General features: G+C 50.2%; 1 protein-coding gene across 1 annotated transcript in view; it reads right to left on the bottom strand.

The window, feature by feature from the left end:
* Positions 1-9,261: 9,261 nt before the first annotated feature.
* The window catches only part of tm2d1 (TM2 domain containing 1), a 21,216-nt gene continuing 15,477 nt past the window's right edge, over positions 9,262-15,000 (bottom strand). The window contains exons 6-7 of the mRNA XM_061238147.1: positions 14,874-14,995; positions 9,262-11,443 (exon numbers count right to left, since the gene is read on the bottom strand). Of these exons, the coding sequence (XP_061094131.1) occupies positions 14,885-14,995 (111 nt within the window). The 3' untranslated portion in view covers positions 9,262-11,443; positions 14,874-14,884. The remainder of the gene's footprint in view (positions 11,444-14,873; positions 14,996-15,000) is intronic.

The raw sequence follows: 15,000 nt of genomic DNA, 5'->3' as shown, positions 1-15,000 counted from the left end.
AGAGATAGAGAGAGAGAAGAGAGCAACAGAGGGAACGATAGAAGGAGAGAGAAAGGGGGAAAAGTGGGAGCGATGGAGAGAGAGATGTCCAAACTGAACCAAGACCATACTGTAGGTCTTTACAACAGCATGGATGGACAGAGTAGATAGATAGAAAAGCAACAGCATACTGCCCTGACGTCAGAACATTATGATCAGCTTCTATGAAAGTCACTTTTCTTCATTCGCTGTAATGGAGGATATGAGTTCACACACGTCTACGTATCGTTCGGATTCACACAGGCTCCCCTGGGGAGGCGGCGGTTGACCCAGCCGGTCTCGGCGCTCCTGTGTGTTTACGTCAGGCCGGGGCCCAGGGGGCCGGGGGGGGCCCGTGGCAGGTGACGCTCTCCATGTCCGCAGCTGGCTGATGATGTCGGACACGTTTCCTGTCCCTTTCCCACAAGCCCGAGCGGTCGGGGGTTTCTCACGCCACGATGTTTACGGGGAAATGCCGACTTCTCCACGGCTCTCACCCCAGGAAGAACACGGGCGGAGCTGACCACGGATAATGCGATCCACAAGCCTCTCTCTCCTCCAGAGAGAAGAGGAGAAAAAGTTATCGTTTCCAGGGGGGGGGGGGGGGGAGAAGTTGTGGATGGGGTGGCCACACTCAGGAAGTGACAGAGCCTGGGGGGATACTTCCCAAGTTTCCCAGAAAGTACAATAATGTTCTCTTCGGGTACAAATTAGTACGTTTTCCGAGTTAAAAAAAAGCTGGCCAGGGATACAATTGTATGTACTTTTAAATTATTGCAAGCACTTGTACCTTTTTAGGCGACTTTTCGTGCCTTCGCGTCTGAGTGTGGGTTTGGCCCTGCTTTTGGGCGCATCCCTCCAGAAGGTTCCGCTCCATTAGGTCCCGCAGCGGCCCTGCCTCTTAACCCCCCCCGTGCCTCCTCACCGGAGCGAGACCACACCCTTACCGGAGGCTGCGGGCTGCGTGGGGGGGGGGCCCTCCGCGCCCGTACGCCCCGTTCACGCTCCGCCGACACACTGTGGCCCGACACACCACAGCAAACGGCCCCTCGTCACTCTCCCCGACCCGGGGCCCTGTTTACACGCAGGCACGGACGGGGCTACTCTCTGGGAAGTGTGATACAATCAACATCTGCGCCGTGACGTTAGCGAGCGAGATAAGGGCGCTGTCTCTACGGGGCCTGCTCGTGCGCCCGGAGAGGGGGGGGGAGGGGAGGGGAGGGGAGGGGGGCGTTTATACGGGCGGCTCCTGTTTCTGTCCGTCTGACGCAGACGTAGTTTTTCATTTTTATACGTCTCATTTATTCCCCCCTTTTTCCGTGACTAGACTCGCTAGAGCTGAGAGAGAGGGGAGAGAGAGAGAGAGAGAGGAGAGAGAGGAGAGAGAGAGGGAGAGAGAGGGAGAGAGAGGAGAGAGAGAGGGAGAGAGAGGGGAGAGAGAGAGGAGAGAGAGGCAGGCAAGTGCAGGGAAGTTGACCGGCTCCTGGTGAGATGCAGAAACAGCACCCCCTGTAGGCGGCCGGTGGAGGCACAGCCTCCCCTCTGTCTCAGGGCCATTCTGCCCGCAGGGCCCCCAGGACTGCAGGTGTGCGGGATCTCACCTCCAGCCTCTGGAACGAACAGCGTTTCTGATTTACTCACGTACGTACAAACATAAACAGACTCGAGACGAGGACAGCCGTCAGGGCGTAGCCTGCCGGAGACCAGCAACACCTGTGTTTGCAAAGGGGGGTTTAAGTCTTTATTGCGATGTCTTTTTTTAAAATGTATTTTCTGAGCCGTTTTGTTTTGTGAGAAGTCAACAGCTATAGGACAGGTTAAAGGGAATCGAGTGAAGACTTATGGGAACATTTGGTGGAACTAAAGATCCTGACAAGTACTCTCTGTCTCCCTCCATCTCCCCCTCTCTCTCTCTCTCTCTCCCTCCCTCCCTCTCTCTCTCACTCTCTCCCTCCCCCTCTCTCACTCCCTCTGTCTCTCTCCCTCTCCCTCTCTCTCCCTCTCTCTCTCCCTCTCACTCTCTCTCTCTCCCTCCCTCTCTCTCTCAGGGCTGGGTGAGAGGTAGGGCCGTATTCATTAGGTGTTTTTAATAACAGTGGTTCACAGTCCTTTCTTATTCCCGCTCAGTCTCAGCCGGGTGGTGCAGGTCAGGCCTCCGGATGGCAGATGTAAATCCAGCGCTGCATTAATGCGCTAATATTCTCCCAGAGTCACCGTGTGCAGACATCCCGAGGAACGCCGGCGATCCGCTTCCCTTAAAGGAACGCTGCCGCAGCGGGAATTAATGTCCGGCCCGGGAGAGCAGGAGAGAGGGAGAGAGGGAGAGAGGGAGAGAGGGAGAGAGGGAGAGAGGGACCGGCGTTCCGACCGCCAGGGTCGAGTCGGGTCGCCGCCCGGTGTGCAGTGTGTGTGAGTGTGTGTGTGTGTGTGTGTGTGTGTGTGTGTGTGTACATGCGTGTGTGTGAGTGTGTGCAGTGTGTGTGTGTGTGTGTGTGTGTGTGTCTGTGTGTGTGAGTGTGTGTGCGTGCGCGTGTCTGTGTGTGTGAGAGTGTGTGTGAGTGTGTACATGCGTGTGTGTGTGTGTGTGTGAGTGTGCATGCGTGTGTGTGTGTGTGTGTGAGAGTGTGTGCATGCGTGTGTGTGTGTGTGTGTGTGCGCGTGCGTGTGTGTGTGTGTGTGCAAGCGCAGCGGCACAAACAGGTGCTCCTTATTTCACGCTCCCTGCCTTATTTTAAGTGAATTGGCAGACACGGGCTGGATTAAATCGAAGACTTTGATAAGGGTCTTATGGTGGGCTTTTTTTTTTGACAACACCAGGTCCTTAATCTTAGCCTTAGGGTTGTGGATTCATATTTCGGACTACACACACTCACTCACACACACACACACACACACGCACTCACACAGGCTGTTTGCTTTGGGACCGTCTGTGGGATTGGGGTGCTTGTGAAGTCTTGACCAAAGGCATTTTGCACAAAGCAGGATTACTGAGTGAGCCACAAAACTGCTCTGAATAAAACACGGAACGGCTTTCCAATGTTCCAGATTTAGGTGGGTTCCAGGTAGCGGGCTAACGTTTTCACAAAGCAGGGTGACTGAGTCAGCTGGATAACTATGCTGAGTAAAACCCGGACCACGCCCAGATCTGGTCAATTGACTGAGCTCCAGGTTTTACTCAGCGCATTAATCCAGCTAACTGAGTAATCCTGCTTTGTGGAACAGTGCAGTTATCCAGCTAACTCAGTAATCCTGCTTTGTGAAACAGTGCAGTTTATCCAGCTAACTGAGTAATCCTGCTTTGTGGAACAGTGCAGTTATCCAGCTAACTCAGTAATCCTGCTTTGTGAAACAGTGCAGTTTATCCAGCTAACTCAGTAATCCTGCTTTGTGGAACAGTGCAGTTATCCAGCTAACTCAGTAATCCTGCTTTGTGGAACAGTGCAGTTTATCCAGCTAACTCAGTAATCCTGGAACAGGCCCCAACACACCTACACCAGTGCTTTGACTGGCACGCCTCTCCCCCAGGATTGAGACAGATATAGAGACTCACTTCACAGTAGACCCACCCACTGTAACACGGGTACATTTTGACCACTGTGGCCGGCAAGACATTCAAAGTTACCCGGTCAGGATGTAATTTAAAAAAAAAAGTATTCCAATGAAAGTGCAATACTGCAATTACTTCACTCCACTTGATATTCAATCAGATGAAACAAAATGGCTGAAGTGCTCCATTATGCTCCATAAAGCGAGCGATAGACAGAGAGAGGCAGTGGGCGAGGTGAAGCCTTGTTCTAAATTATCACTCTGATTATTTTATTTGCAGTAAAATAAAAATAAAAAAAGGCAGCGGAATCATTTCAGACTTCAGCTCCACGGTGCAGGTGCTACCTGTAATTACCCACAGGTGCCCGTGCTTGCAGTGTGTCTGTTAACGTGCGGGAAACACACGCCGTTAAAGACGGGTGAGAAAACATGAAACGCATCGCGGGAATTCTGCCTCTGTTCGCCCCACGCTCGCTAGTTACAGGTTGTCGATGCAGTTTACAAACACTGCCCAAAGTAACGCACCACAGAGCCCGCAGCGTGTAAACGGTGGTTATTCTCCTCCTTTCCTCCACCCGTCTCCTCCCCCCATACTTACGACAAAGAGGAGGAGATGAGCGAAGGACTGGAGGACAGATTGTTCTGAGCATTGGGATGCACCTTTAGAGTCTTCTGTGAAACAGAGCCCAGACGTATCAGAAGGTGTCTGTGTCTGATACTTAACTGAAAGAACATTGCCATTGATGATGCATATTGTTGTGTAAAATAAATAGTCCAAAGCATTGTCAAGAAGCACAGTAAGTGTGTGAAATCTAAATGCTGAATTAGTATTCCACTTTCACTGTGGATTTGCTTTCCGAAGAAAGAGCCTGTAAATGTTTGAGTTGCCTTGACCAGACACAACTGCCTAAATTATGACCTAATCTTCCTTCTCTTTCCTGTATTTATTAGACACGTAGCTGTTATTCCAGCAAGTTAATGCTGCACATTATGAGCCAATATAAATGTACATATTTAAATGTTCTGTTTAATTTCACTATATAAATGCAACATCTTTCAACATAAATCCACATAGCGAGTGCAGAAATTACACAGCAAGCAATATGTCCCACCCACACTGTCTAAATCTATAAATAACCAAAGCCATTACATTCCCACACAGGAAAAAAACTTGTTACATAGGCTACCCCATCCACAGTCAAACTTACTTGTAATCTTCCAAGTTGTAGTGACTGCGAGACCAACTCATTAAGGCGCGAGAACGCAAACAGCCTACGCGATTAGAATGTTCCGAACTGAGCATTCTAATGCCGATGGACTAGACTGTTCTTAACCGAACATTCTAACCTTGACCGATTGGAATGTTCTTAACCGAACATTCTGACGCTGATGTCACAATCACGGTGGGTCAAAAGCAACGGAGTTCCAGAAGACATTTTTTTTTAACCAACATTCCAAAAACTACTCTTTTTAAGAGATTTACCCACGGCCGCGCTCACTAAAGCCCTGCCTACATTTGCCGCGCATTAATGACCCGGCCGCCGTCACGCTGTGAGATTTACCCGTCTTCACACATCACTTAGTGCAGATTTACCCGCTGGCACGGGGCGGCTCGGCGCATCGACGCGTTCACACTCGCACACGCCCACGGCCTCCACGCTCGCCGACACTCCTGCCAGCTCCCCGCTCCTCCTCCCTGGCAAGGAATCCAGTTGTGGAAAGCCCTGGCTGAGGCGACGTGTGAATATTAGACTGGCTTATCTGGTGAGAAGCCAGCGAGAAATGTGAAAATTAAAATAAAGGATTAAAGGGGGGGGGGGGGGGGGGTTATTTTTTTATTTATTTAATTCATTTTATTTCCAGATCAACATTTCGTGAAGCCTGGCACCTTATCACTAATTCTTCTTGACACTCGGTTCCGAGTGACATCATTGTAATTTCATGGCTTCCGTGGCCTATGGAGTCGGCCCCCGGGGCGGGGGGTGGGCCTCGCTGCCCGCCGTTTCCACGGCAATGAAACAGCACAAGAGTAAGACGACCTCGCGCCGAGGAGAACGCCGCGTCCGTCAAAAACAACCGACGGCTCCAGACACGGTCAGCACGGTCTGGGAGAGACGCCGTCTACTCATCTGTGACAGGCAGATTTTTTTATTAACTAAACGCTCTCAGAAATAAAGTAACAGTGGAGGTACATTTTTGTGCTTCAAGGATCAAATTTCCACAAATGTACCCTGAAAGTACTGTAATGTTCACTCTGGGTACAGATGAGCAAGCAAAGAAGGTACAAATTAATTATACATTGCTGGCTAAAGGTACAATTTTTATGTACCCAGCAACAAGCATTTGTACCTTTTTAGGCACTTTCCCTACCTTTATTTCTGAGTAGTGGGAGCTGTACTTGGGGCCTGAGAGACAAGGCCCAGCGCATGCATGTTCATGAGGGCAGCCTGTCTTTGAAGAGAACAAGCAAGGGGACCAGCAGGACACACACTCAGAAATAAAGGAACAAAAAACGCCTAAAGCGGGCACAAATGCTTCTCTGAGGCGTTACCCTATAGGTAGCCTACATAAAACTGTGCCTTTAGCCAGCAATTTAATGAATTTGAACCTTCTTTGTTAGGAAAAACGTAACTCATTGGTACCCAAAAAGAGAACATTACTGTACTTTTAAGGGTACATTTGGGGAAATTTGATCCTTGAAGAACAGGAAAGGTACCTCCACTGTGGCTTGATCTCGGAGAGTGGAGGCCTACAGCCCTTCTGAGGCCAGGCCAGGCCAGGCCAGGAGCTGCCCTCCACACCTCCCTCCCTCCCTCCGAGCTGAACTCATTTCTGAGGTGCCTTTGACATCCCCCCCCCCCCAGCTCTCCAATCAGGAAGTCATCAGCGCCTGTAAACAAGCTCGGACAGACTAGATGTAAAACACACACAGAAACGGTATGCCTATTTAAATACGGGGGGCCGGGGTGGTGATGTAACTCCTCCCTGGAGCGATAACATGAACAGGCAGAGGGGGGCGAGGGTGGGGGCAGAGGTGGGGGTGTTGGGGACAGTGCGCTAACATACCTCGGAGAACCTTTAACATAGGAAGCTATTTATCATAACATGTTCGCTAGATATTGCCTCCATACTGAACCAATTAGGCCTGGCCTGTTTCATCATACTCCATAACCTGGACCGAGGGGCTTTGGAGCGTGGTACAGTGCAGTAATTGAATTTTGATTAAACACACATGGCTTGTGACCCTGCCTGGATATATAGAAAGCCGTGACCTACTCAGAAGGTTTTTTTTTTTTTTTTCGGAGCCGAGAACTTGCCAGAAAACAGGATGTACTTTTGGGGGGTGGGGGGCGCGATGTATGAAATCTATGAAAATCAGAGACAGCTGGAGAACAAAGATTTCTTTATATTTTTATACGGCGCTTCCATTTCGTCCGTTTTTTTCTCCAGATTTGTTGGATTCGTTCGCGGAGGTGATGTGTGAAACGAAAACCTGTTTTTACGCCGCGGTCGGGCCTCCCCGGCTAGCCGCGATTTGCGGCTCTGTTTTGGGAGAGAGACGGCACTGTTTAAACTATTTTCCCCCGTAAGGTACAGCTTGTCCCGAGAGACCCAGGCGTTTACACGCCCGTTCCGCCGCCTGACGAACGCGGAACATTTTGAACATAGCTGGAGAGATAATCTCGCCAGCGTGAAGGTCAAACACATTACTGGCATTGAGTAAATATCAGAGATTGATACTTAGCTTGCCGCGGTGCTTAACCTACGACTTACCCTGAAGATTAAAACGTACACGGGTATCGGGAAGGAAGGAGTCTGCTCCCCTGGTGACCGCTGTTGTCTGTTCATATAGTGTGGATGTTTCATACTGTCAAGCCAAGACGTCCCGGAGAAAATAACTGTGCTTTGCTTTCTATTATTAGCACTTACCAATTTAAGCTTAGTGCCCTGAACAAAATACACAGCTCAGTAACCGTTATATGCAGCATGCGGCCCTTTGCTAAATTTGATGGTCGCGAGCAAAGACTATATACAGAGCACCCTGGTGCATTGTGGGTACTGTGGCGTTTGTGGTTTTAGATTATTCGTGGCGTTTAGGGAGGCTTTTGCATTGAGACTCAAAACAATTCTTCATCTCCCCCGAGGATGAAACGCGAGACGTTTACTGCTGAATTCACACATTTGTCAAACTTGGGTCAACTTAAGACCACTGCTGATATGACAGTCAAGACAAAAGCGCGGTTGTCTCCGGACTTTTAACTTTTATCACATCTGACTGATGGGTCTTGGTGCCGGTTAAAAAAAAAAAAGACGGCTCTGTAACTTAGCCTACATGTACTCCGCTGCGAAGCCAGACTTTTCTTTGTCATCGTTCATTGAATTAAAACCCCTCTTTGTCCCCGTACGATGATTAGCTTTCCTACACGGGAGTTCTCCTGGCCTGCTGTCACCGGCTGTGATGAATGCTCCGTTCTGTAGTCGGGGATGCGGTGACAACAGCCCCGACGTTTCTAATGGAAAAAATAACGGACTAAAACAAACCGCCGGGATCCCATAGAGCGGATCGCCTTTCGCAAGTGCGCAGTTCTCAAAAGATTCTGACCGGGCTGTTCCCCCCCCATCTGGAGCCCCAGCTGCAACCACAACCCCCCAAACTCAGACCCCCACCCAGTGACCCATCCAGCTGCAGCTTTCGGCGAAGTATGTGTCCCCCCACCCCGTCCATTTGTGTCTATTAAGACGAGCGAAGGTTGTGGAGGAGCTTGATGACCTCATCCGCGTTTTCCTGTTATTCTAGTCTCAGGCCTCCCGCGGTATCCCAGGGTGCACCATGTGTGCAGTTGGCCGGTTTCGAGGAGCTCTGTTTGATTGCGTTTTTTTTTTTTTTGTCTTAAGAGGCGTGAGAGAGTTTGTCGCGCCGCGTCTGAGGATGTTTCCGGAAGCCCGGGGCCTGGGCGGGGGAAGCGGCCTGGCTTGACCATCGCGCCCGTCAGCGTCGGTAAATCCGCTCAACGCCGGGGCCCGCCATCATCGCCCGCACCTCCTCCCATCCGTCCAGCGTCCCCACTCTTGCCCCTCATCTCTCCCCCCCCCCCCCCCCCATTACCCTCACCGAAACCCAGGCCCAGAATCAATTCCCTCCATCGACTGGGGGTCCAGCCATTGCTCCTGAGGTTTTTACTTTTTTGGAAAGGGGGGGGGGGGGTTGTTTTTTGGGAGAGAGAGAGCGACTACCTCCACCCCCCCCCCCACTTTTTTTTTTTTTTCCCAGAACCCATTTCTGCCACCACCACCCCGCGCCTCCCCCCCCCCCTTTAATTTCGTCCCCCCACAACAGGAGACGCTGCGCCCATAAAGCACTCTCCCCGGATGAGGGATGGGCCCTTCCCAGGCAGGGGCGGGAGAGGCTCTTCTGGAAAGTGCCCTATAAATCTCCAGCCTCTTATCCTTGTGTTGTATTGATAAGCTCTGCTCTGTTGGAGCGGGAGCGAGGGAGGGGCTGCAGGAGAAAGGAGGAGAGGAGGAGAGGAAGAGAGAGAGAGAGAGAGAGACTCATCCACGGAGCACTCTGCCTTTCTTTAATCCGCTCCGCCGTCCACACACACACACACACACACACACACACACACACACACGCACACACACAGAGCAGCACGGTGTTTAAAGAGAAAGGGAAATAAAAAAACGTACAACCGGCAGAATTACGCGTCTTTATACAGCGGTGCGATAAAAAAATAACACGGCCACGTCTGCGAATAATTTACTGTACAGCTTCAGAGACAATCAAAACCTTTACAGCTGTCCGAGTGGAATACCGGATATCCTATAGGAAATCAACCCGCCCTGCCTCACGTTATATAATGGACCCACCGGTTTGACGTTTTTACTGTAAACCATAAAAGGCATCCGTGTCGAGTATCTTTTCCCTCCGCCAGACTGTCAGAAAGGGCACGAGAACACATTATGAAAGCTACGAGGTACATTTTCAGGGGAAAGAAAAAAAGAAAAAAAAAAAAAAACAGATTTTAAATGTGGGATGAGATTGCATTAAGGTGGTTGGGTCCAGTAGGAGCCAGAGAACCTGAAGGAAACGCCGACACGGGTTCCAGCTGCAGACGCCACGGCATTATCATCTTACACCAGCTATTGGGGCTGATTCTGCATTCACACGTATGTGCTGTGTGCTTCTGCCATATTGGCAACTGTAACAGCAATCCCACAATGCACCTGTGAGTCTGATTGAAACCCAGTGATAAGTAGACCACAGAAATAAAGAAGAAAAAAAAATTCCAATGGGGTAAAACAGTTTGACTCATTTCAAGATTTGCCAATGAGGAGAGAAAATTCCACTTGTCAAGCAAACAGTAACTTAAAACAAGCTAATATTTCCTAGTTGAGGGGGAAAAAAGATCTTATTACAAGACTAAAATGCCTGTTAAGACACTTTTGATCCCCAAGCCTGTGGTCTCGTGGCACAAATCTACAGATTCAAACCTTTGAGTGGGCAGTTCCTTCACAACAACACCCTTAGACCTTTATACAGCAGTTCAACACATCACATCATAACAGCAGAGCACTATTAACACAAAGCACTGAAGATGTTCACTTCAGGAACAGGCCGGGGTGACAGATTAGACATCTGAGAAATTTGCAGACACCAGCGAGTCCCAATCTATTAATGAAATTATAAACGACAGTTATCCTGGAGGCCTTGGTGAATCAATCGTCCAATCACAGCTCTGCGTTACGTGTACCGTCGCGGGGGGGATAGCGACGCGCGGTCGCGGGCTAGCGGACGTTAGCGGGCGGGCTAGCGGACGTTAGCGCGCGGGCTAGCGGACGTTAGCGCGCGGGCTAGCGGGCGTTAGCGCGCGGGCTAGCGGGCGTTAGCGCGCGGGCTAGCGGGCGTTAGCGCGCGGGCTAGCGGGCGTTAGCGCGCGGTCGCGGGCACGCAGAGGCCGATACAGTAATTGCGGAGCTGTGATTAAGTGCCGGGCTCCACTTGCGGCCGTGTGACTGATAGCACGTCGGGCGGCTGCGAGTGCAGACGCGCAGACACACTCGGGCGAAATTGAAAACAGTGCTTGACACAACTTGAACCCGGATTGTTTGCGGATCCTTCCGGGAAAGGAAGGAGAGAGGGGGGGGGGGGAAGTCTGCATTGATAATGGAGAACTCGGAACCGCCATGAATCAGGCTGAAAAACGACGCCGTCACCGCATCCGAAATCCTCGGAGCGATGGGCCGATGAGGGAGGAGAGTTCCTGACAGCCCAATGTCTGTGAGCAAGGGATTGTGGGGGAAACGGCGTTTGATCCAATCAGCTTCTCTTGTGTGTGTGTGTGTGTGTGTGTGTGTGTGTGTGTGTGTGTGTGGAACAGAGCCGATTACAGACATGTAAAACGATGACGTCACCGCACCGGTGGTCACAGACAGACTCCGTCACACACAGGGGTGAAGGTGTGGATCGTCATTCACACGGGCAGGAGCAGGAGGAGTACGTGATGGTAGGGTCAGCCCCAGCTGTGTTACTGAGGCACTAGAACACATTATAAGAGCAGACTCCGTCACACACAGGGGTGAAGGTGTGGGTCGTCATTCACACGGGCAGGAGCAGGAGGAGTGTATCATGGTGGGGTCAGCCTCGGCTGTGTTACTGAGGCAGAGTGAGGTTGAATTTCAGGGTCCATCGTGAACACACTCAGAGCTTCCAGTCCGGTCCTCCAACCTCCCAACGTGTGATGCTGAAGCCTTCGTTCTTCCTCGTGGAATCCGTGCCAGTGTACAGGGGAAGGGCGCTGCAGGGGGTGTCCAAAAAACAACAACAACTAGCCTTGCACAGCCAAATTAACACCCTCTGATGAATCGGTTTGTCCTCCTGAAACGAATAAACAGAGATAATTAGCTACAGTATGTTCGGAGCAAAGTTTAATTCAGTGGGCACAGTTAAAATTAATTACTAATACAGAGTACCGCTGTAACAAAAGCACAGGGTTGTTTTATGCCTAACCTTTCCACGGAATGCTCTGACATTCTCAGTATGCTGTTCAGCAAAAAAAATCCGTCTTGTGAAAATCTTGCTTTGGGGAAGAATGATCTACCCTAATTATGTTTAATCTAAATGTCCATAAACATCCTGTCGATGTTTATCGCAGAAATCTGAGGGGCTTTTTTTTTTTATTTCGTATTTTGCGTGGATCCTTCGGTATCAACTGCCAACAGCAAACCCCAAACATTACAGCCTCAAACCAGCTATAAACAGATCTACACCCAGAGTGAGCTCCAGATTTAGCCGAGGGTCTAAAAATGATTTTATTACCCTACTGGCAGTGAGTTATGGAGTACAGGAACATGTAAAAAGAGAAAGAAGTCTCGTTTTTTTTTCTTTTGGCGCATTGCTCTCCACTTGATCGTGACAAGAGCAAAATCCTGCTCTTCTAAAAAAAAACTAAAAAAACTAAATGATGTGGTCCACTAGAAGCATTATTAACTGTGGCAGCTGCGTATCTATGGGAACAAGCAATCAGGAAGCATCATCGATCACAATTAGCGTCGGGGAAAAGAAACAAAGCTGGTGGCCACGGTTGAGAGTGACTCGTTCGGACACAGTGGAGAAAAATAATACCGTGGCTTTCACGGCGAAGGCCGACGGTGGTGGTCTGGACAAGCGGGTGCCGCCAGGCTTGGAAGCCAGGCTGAAGGCAAACTGACAACACTAGCGGTGGAGGCGCAGTGAAGTTGGAATTGGGTTTGCTCTCTCTCTCTCTCTCTCTCTCTCCCCCTCAGACTGCATTTCAGTCCGCAGCACTGTGAGCGTCTCAAGCCCAGTAATGTGCTCCGTGTGTGTGTGTGTGTGTGTGTGTGTGTGTGTGTGTGTTTGTGCGTGTGTGTGTTTGTGTGTGTGTGTGTGTGTGTGTGTGTGTGTGTGTGTGTGTGCGTGTGTGTGTTTGTGCGTGTGTGTGTGGAGAGAGAGGCGCATTATCCGAAACACCCACGTCACCGCAAACACGCCGCGGCTGCTAACGCTAACCAGCGGAGGCCAGAAGAGAGGTGGCTAACGCTAACCAGAGGAGGCCAGAGGAGAGGTGGCTAACACTAACCAGAGGAGGCCAGAGGAGAGGTGGCTAACACTAACCAGAGGAGGCCAGAGGAGAGGTGGCTAATGCTAGCACTAACCAGAGAAGGGCATAGGGAGGTGGGTAATGCTAGCGCTAACCAGAGGAGGGCATAGGGTGGTGGCTAATGCTAACACTAACCAGCGGAAGGTAGAGGAGAGATGGCTAATGCTAACCAGAGGAGGGCATAGGGAGGTGGCTAACAGTAACCAGAGGAGGGCATATAATGGTGGCTAACGCTAACACTACCGCTGACCCTAACCAGGGAAGGTCAGGCAAAGGTGGCTAACGCTCATCCCAGCCAGAGAGGGGGCGAAGGGAGGCGGCAGAAGGCGCTGAAGAGAGGCAGGGAGACAGACGGAGAGCGAGAGAGACGCGGACACGGGGATGACACGGAGCGGGGGAGACAGATGGACAGTCCTCCGCGCGTGTGGAGGGGAGGAGAGGGGAGGGGAGGGGAGTGGGAGAGCTCTGGCTGTAATAAGTGCGATCTCACGACCCTGGCCCTCCCCCCGGCGCGTTTCCGCAAACTTCGCTACGCCGCCTGACATTTAGCGGCTCGCTAGCCTGAGCTGGACCGGCCCTGCTGGGGACTCGGGAAGGGGGGGGGGGTCTCATTCTCAGAGGGTCAGCACTGAAGGTGTCCTTGGCCCGCTCCGTTTGCTTTTGTACCCCACCGAGTCCCTTAGAGTGCGGAGACAAAGCCTGACCTTAGCAGAGAAGGCTCCAGAAGTTTCCGCCCCGCATATCTTGAGTAACCCTTAAAAGTAAAAATAAAAAGAAATAAAAAAATGGCCTTTTGGAGCCTTCGTTTGAGTTGAGTGACAGGGCCTGTGTGAGACAGTCTCCCACAGAACTACAGGACGTGAAAAAGAGTTTGATCTTTCGGTAAATTTCGAGACGACCTTAAACCACGCGCTCAGATGGAAGGACAGCAGATTGAAGACATCCAGGAAAGAGGCAGCAGAACTTCCACATGAGATGTATATTTAGCGAAGCGAAGTCGGTGTTGATGTACACGCTTTTACACTTGCTGCCCGCACACTGGCGGTAAAGTTGGCTTCGCTCTCCGTATTCTTGTCAGCCTCTTCTTGAGCGTGTTAACAGTCCCACTCTCTGATCTCCAAAATGAGGAAAATGTGCGAGCTTTTTTTTTGGGACAGTATTGAAACTTCAACCGTCAAATAACACAAGTTGGAAGTTTGTCTCGAAAACCCTCCATCGCCATTCTTCTGAGGATTTTTTTTTTTTGCTTTCATAAAGACAAACATTTTTTTGTTGTGGTTAGATATTAAAAGCTGTGTTCCAACTGCTACAGAACTCCTCTGCTTTCTCCAAGGTTAACCCTTTGAAGAGTAGCTTTTTTTTTTGGAACGTCTTTTCAAATTTCCAAAGACTAATTTCTACTCCAACTCCACTGCCTCCCATCACCAGCAGTGGTTGGTAATCAGCATCAGAATGTTCAGTTACGAACATTCGGTAACACTTCGGTATCTGAAGGCTCCTATGTAACAGCTATATAACTCCTTCATAAGCACAACATAGCACATTCATAAGCAGGACATAAGCATGCATAAGTGCTCGTGTCAATAACCGTCATAAGGATCTTGTGCCAGCTCACTTGGTACCTCATGGTAATGTCACTTGATGCACCGATGTTGACGTGACACACCTTACGCCTATTTGCAGTTATTTACATGTAGTGCTTATGAATGAGTTATATCACTAGTACGTAAAGGGCAGTGTAGGGCAGCCTGTAGCGTAGTGGTTAAGGTAAATGACTGGGACACGCAAGGTCGGTGGTTCTAATCCCGGTGTAGCCACAATAAAATCCGCACAGCCGTTGGACCCTTGAGCAAGGCCCTTAACCCTGCATTGCTCCAGGGGAGGATTGTCTCCTGCTTAGTCTAATCAACTGTACGTCGCTCTGGATAAGAGCGTCTGCCAAATGCCAATAATGAACTGTAATGTAATGTAAAAGCCTTAAAATAAAGTGCTACCTAACATTCTAATCTAATCACTCATCTCTAGGATCCTCATCGCACTTGTCCCTGTGTTCGATTGGCACTTTACTGTATGTCGATCTGGATAAGAGCGTCTGCTAAATGCCTGTAATGTAATGTAATGCAATGTAATATTTGTGATCTCACACCTTAAAGGGTTAAATGTTTTGAGGTAAGTGCGGTTCCTCACCTGTCCAGTCTTCAGGGAGAACTCTGGGTCTTCCTAAAGGTCTCGTTCGTGATGGACAGTCGCGTGAGACGCGCCCCGTAGTAATCCACGATGTAGTTCGATCCGTCGGACGGTCCAACGATCTGGG

The sequence above is a fragment of the Conger conger genome, chromosome 4 (genome assembly GCF_963514075.1).
Source record: "Conger conger chromosome 4, fConCon1.1, whole genome shotgun sequence".
NCBI lineage: Eukaryota > Metazoa > Chordata > Actinopteri > Anguilliformes > Congridae > Conger > Conger conger.
This window is presented reverse-complemented; position numbering and strand designations above follow the sequence as displayed.